The sequence below is a fragment of the Austrofundulus limnaeus genome, unplaced genomic scaffold (genome assembly GCF_001266775.1).
Source record: "Austrofundulus limnaeus strain Quisiro unplaced genomic scaffold, Austrofundulus_limnaeus-1.0 Scaffold486, whole genome shotgun sequence".
Classification (NCBI taxonomy): domain Eukaryota; kingdom Metazoa; phylum Chordata; class Actinopteri; order Cyprinodontiformes; family Rivulidae; genus Austrofundulus; species Austrofundulus limnaeus.
In genome coordinates, this window is record NW_013952888.1 from 59,212 (window position 1) to 64,393 (window position 5,182).

The 5,182-nt window shown below is 38.8% G+C and overlaps 1 protein-coding gene across 2 annotated transcripts in view; it reads left to right on the forward strand.

The window, feature by feature from the left end:
* Positions 1 to 5,182, forward strand: part of cog1 (component of oligomeric golgi complex 1) — a 28,677-nt gene that overhangs the window by 4,016 nt on the left and 19,479 nt on the right. For both annotated transcript variants that reach the window (XM_014025585.1, XM_014025586.1), the window contains exons 6-7: positions 1,239 to 1,449; positions 3,627 to 3,990. In XM_014025585.1, coding sequence (XP_013881039.1) covers positions 1,239 to 1,449; positions 3,627 to 3,990 — 575 coding nt within the window. The remainder of the gene's footprint in view (positions 1 to 1,238; positions 1,450 to 3,626; positions 3,991 to 5,182) is intronic.

The following is a 5,182-nucleotide window of genomic DNA, read 5'->3' on the forward strand; positions in this document are numbered from 1 at the left end:
GCCGTAAAGGCATGTCAGGAAATTACTCTTTTACTGAAAATATAAGAAGCAGGAAAAAAGCATTTATATAATTTAACATTTCCTGACTTTTCTAAAAAAAAAAAGTACACGTTAATATGCTGGTTTTCCTGCTTAACTCGAATTCAGCTGGTAATGATGTCAGTCCACCACCTAAAATCCTTTACCATGTGTTTCCAACCTCTGAGGCATGTTGCTGTACATTAGAAACAATACGTACAGCTCTGTTTATACATTGTGTAAAATGTAAATAATAACAGGGTACATTGATTTGCAAATCGTGTAATTCCATATTTTATTCTCAATGAAACAGAGTAAACAAATTAAGTGTTTAAACACAAAAGTTGTACCATTTATTTAAAAAAAATCTGTTATAGGATTCTAGATGTTTTGTTTGTTTGTTTCATGTCGTGACCAATGTTTCAGGAGCATTTGTTCTAAAACTTGTTGGTGCTTTTCCACATGTATACGCTGCCCATGTCAGAGGCATTAATGCAAGGCTATTCAACTAAATTTCTCTGAGGGCCACAGTTACTGCAGGAGCCAAACATCCATTAATTAAAGTCATTCTGTGAATAAACCAAGTATTACAAAGATCTGTTACCTTTTGAATTAGTTTATTTTTCTGCATTTAATCATGAATACAACCTATAGAACTCTATGTAACGAAAGTAGAGCAATTAAAACAAAACAAAAAATACATTATGCTTGCTRTTTCACACAAACATTATTTTAACATCTTAGTCTTGCCAAAATTTTAAACCCATTTAATTTAACTTATCTTAGTACATGTAGTATTATCTTTAAATGCTTGCAATTTTAACTGTCTCTGGTGTTCATAGAAATGGTTTTTACCAGCTTTTAGAAAAGATTCTGATGTTTCTGTTGATACCACATGTCTATATATCTAAATAAAAACCAGCAGTTTGGGCTTCAGAGATGAGTGAACCAAGGTTTCAGTTGAATAGCCCTGCACTAATGCATCCCCATACCATCAAAGAGGCAAACTTTTGAACTGTGTACTGATAACAGGCTGGTCAGTTTCCTCTTCAGTGTGGAGATGAGACCGCAAAACATTTTTAAACTTTAACTCGGTGCATTTTAAATTAGCTCCGTTTCAGAGAAAGTGGCAGCTTGTCTGGACGGCGTTCACACGTTGCTTCTTCTGCACATCTTACAGCTTTAATCAGCGTTTGTTCGTTCGTATTCTCTTTTCTCAGTTGCAAAGAGGATGTCTGTCATGGTGTTGGCAGCCTTCTGGTCTACGTCAAAAGCCTGAAGGGGTTAGCAGCCATTAGAGATGCTGTGTGGGACCTTCTGTCCACTGACTCCATCAGTCAGCACTGGAGCAACGTGTGCCAGCAGCTTCTGGGGCGCCCCCTGGCTGTTTGGGATGACTTYCTGCAGCAGCTCTTCCTTCAGCGCCTTCAGGTTGGTTTTTCTCAAGCTACAATATTAAAGCGTTTGGTAGGGGTGGGCAATCGGATGAAAATTAATACGCTGTGGGAAACCCTGTAGAACAGGGCTGTTCAACTAAACTGCTCCGGGGGCCACAGCTACTACAGGTCAACAGCTCAGAACACCCAGCAATTAAAGTTATGTAAATGATCCAAGTATTACAAAGATCTGTTACCTTTGAAATAGTTTATTTTGCTGTATTTAATCATGAATATAACATACAGAACCCTATGTAATAATAGTTGTGATAATAAAACAATATCAAAAACAAAAATAACACATCATGCCTCGTATTTAACACAAATATTATTTTGACATCTCTGACTTGCCAACTTTTTAAACCAATTTTATTTTCACTTTCATAGTTTTATCTTCAACTGCTTGTAGTTTTAACTGTCTTGAGTGTGCTTAGAAATGGTTTTTACCTGCTTCTAGCCAAGTTTCTGATGTTTCTGTAGATACCAAACATGTCTATGTTTAACTCAAATAATGTAGAGTAATTAAAGTAGAAAACTAGGGGTTTGGGCTTAAGAGATGAGTGAACCAGTTGCGGGCTGGATGTGGCCCGCAGGCCGCCAGTTGAATAGCCCTGCAGTAGAAGTTCTTCTGCAAAATGGGCCACCTTCAACTCATGAACTCAGGATTAAGCCTGATCCGGCCCATTTCCCTCTCTAATTCACACCTTTATGCATGTGTGAGCAAGACATTTATCTTGTTAGCCAGTCAAACAAAAACCTAAACAACAGGGGTGGGAATCTTTTACTCACGATTTGATACTGATTTTTGGGGCCACAATTCGATTCAAAATCGATTTTTCATTCAAAACTGACAATGTGAGTGCATTTGTCATGTTTCTAAAGTGCTTGCACTCACGTTGTCAGTTTTGAATGAAAAATCGATTTTGCAATCTTCAAACCTCGCTCATCTCAAATTCTACGGACCCCGTGAGGGGATATGGGGGGAATTTTTTCTTTTGTGTTCCCTCGCAATACTTTTGCGTTACCTCGCAATATTGTTTTGTGTTCCCATGCAAAAGTTTGATTTGTATATGAACTGAATTAAACCAGACTTTTATTTTGAAATATCCGGTTACCAAAACAGGATGTGTCGCCACAAGTTCATGAAATTGACTTTGATGTTGCGTGGCTGCACTGTTAAAATATCGGTATATGACATACTTCCATGCGTGGCTGTGTGATATATTCATTCTGAAGCTGAGTTAAAGCAGTAGGCTAACTCGCTAATGGTAAACGTGTGAGTTTGTTAATAAACCGGCAGGCACAACAGTCATAAACTACTTTTGCGAGGGAACGCAAAAGGTATTGCGAGGTAACGCTATACTTTTGTGTGGGAACGCAAAAAGAAAAAAAATTCCCCTTGTCCCCTCGCAAGCTCAGTAAAACTCAGACTGATTCAGTAAAAAACAAAATGAGCCCAAATCTTTGCATTCAATGAAGACAGTGGTCAGTTGAATCTCTCTTTCCTCCAGTTTTGTAGTTTCCTCTTTGCTTTGGTGCTTTCTGCACATTCATATGTTCCAGAGCTGTGTGATGACGTCAGGACGTCCCATGTAGTTACAAAATGGAGGTTGACAGCCTTTGGATTTGCTTTATTTTTTTATTTATAAAAATCAATTTTGGGACATTTTAAATCAATTCTGAATCTTTGAAAATGAGAATCACGATTCTGTGAAACGATTTTTTGGTGCACCCCTACAGAACGACTCTCCACTGATGAGTGAGCTTAATCTGCACGTTAGTGTTTTACATAATGGAGCATTTCATGCAGTTTAAAGCCAGAAATATCATACTCTGTCATTTGAAATTAAAAACACTCCATGAAGAGAAGTACAGTTGCTTTGTTAATCTTGTTTTTTTWAATTCTAATTTAGTTTATTTTTACTTTTTGGATAGTTTTGGTGCTCATTTCAAATAGTTTGTCTAYTGCTGCCTAGCTGCACCGTAGCATGGCTTTATTGTCCTCCAGCCTTTTGGTGAAGCCGAGCTCTGAGGTTGGATGGCGCAGCCCTCCTTAGCCAGTCCTGAGTCATCGAGCTTCACCTGAAGACTTGATATTTATTCAGAAATGACTTGAGCGACACGATGTACATTTTGTAATGTTCCAATAGTTTCTTCTTTCCATTCCCAAAGGCCATAAMCAAAGAAGAAACCGAAGCCATTGCTGCGAGTTCTGTCCAGCTCTTGACCTCGGCTGTWAAAGATCTGGAGGGTCAGAATGTTGGGTCGCCCTCTGGCGCCAACCCCAGCTCCAGCTGCGAGGCTCTCTATGAGGCAGACGTGGCCTCGTTCTTATGGTCCGAGACGCCGGGRGACCTGTTGAGCGATGCAGCTTGGGTCAGTGTGGCCCAGCGGGGTCCTCARCAGCAAAGGAGTGGCCTGGCGATGAAGACGCAGGCACTTACACCCTGTGTTCAGAGCTTCTGCTCCTCCTTAGATGCAAAGCTGAAAACCAGACTTGATGACCTCCAGCACTACCTTCCCTCCCAAGACACAGGTAGGGCCGGTGATTTATTTATTTTTGGTCTTTAACAGATGGGTACCAACAAGTTTGTTCACGTGTGTAATGTCCAAAAGATATAAAAGTCTCCACACCTGTTAAAAATTATATTTTTTGTTGTAAAAAAGAAAACCATGATAAATCATTTCAAAATTAAGACATTCATACAAAATACAACTGAACTTTTGTGGGGCAGGGCCTATTTCCTCCACAGCACCTCCTACAATTATTCAAAAAAATTAGCCCCAAGCCGTGCTCGGACATCATGAAATCTGTAATTTGGTACACGTGTAATGTCTCAAGATCTAAAAAGAAATTCTCTTTGAGTGGTGGTGCATTCCCCACTGGAAGTCAGTCGTTTTGGATCAAAGATATCAATTTGTCTCTTTTCTTGCACATCTGAGCTAAATCCCCCTACAGCTCTGAACATGCTTCACATGCTGATGCCTCGCTGTTTGCACACGGTTAGCTCTAAATCACACATACATGATCCGATCTGCACCAGATTTGGTGTGCATCATCAGGGAGACCTGCTCCACAGGATCGCTTTAGTCCCATCTGTCCATCCCTCTGCTCACCTTATGAGATGATTTAAGTCAGGGATGTCCAAAGTGTATCCCGGGGGCCATTTATGGCCCCTGAACTGATTTTTTGTGGCCCCTGACCTCAGTTCAAAAATTATACTAATTTGTTTACAAATGTATCCTCCCAGCACAGCTGTTTGATGCAGATAGACTTTCTGTTTATTATTAGGGTAAATTTATCACAAAGTAAAATCTTAAAATTAAAAATAAATTGGCAACAATACCAATTATTTGTCTTTAAATAACCAGACTGGTAGCTTTTTCCACATCTATCTAGTGACTTCAACTGAAAAGCTGATTTTGCTGCACTCCAATCATGCTTTTAATTAATTTATTAAATTTGTCTGAGTACAGCAAGCATTTTCAACAAAAGAGTGGCCTAAATTTAGATTTTATTGATCAGAATTGACTAAATTGGGTTATTTTCCCCCAATTGAAACCTAGAAAATTGCAAAAAAAAATTCAATAAGGGAAACCTGCAAATTAATTAATCTAGATTAATTGACACATCCATTTCCAGCAACAAATCTGAATACTTTATTTGTTTAAAGGGATCCCTGATTAGTTGTAACATTAGACTTTATATGATAAACATATATTTTAAC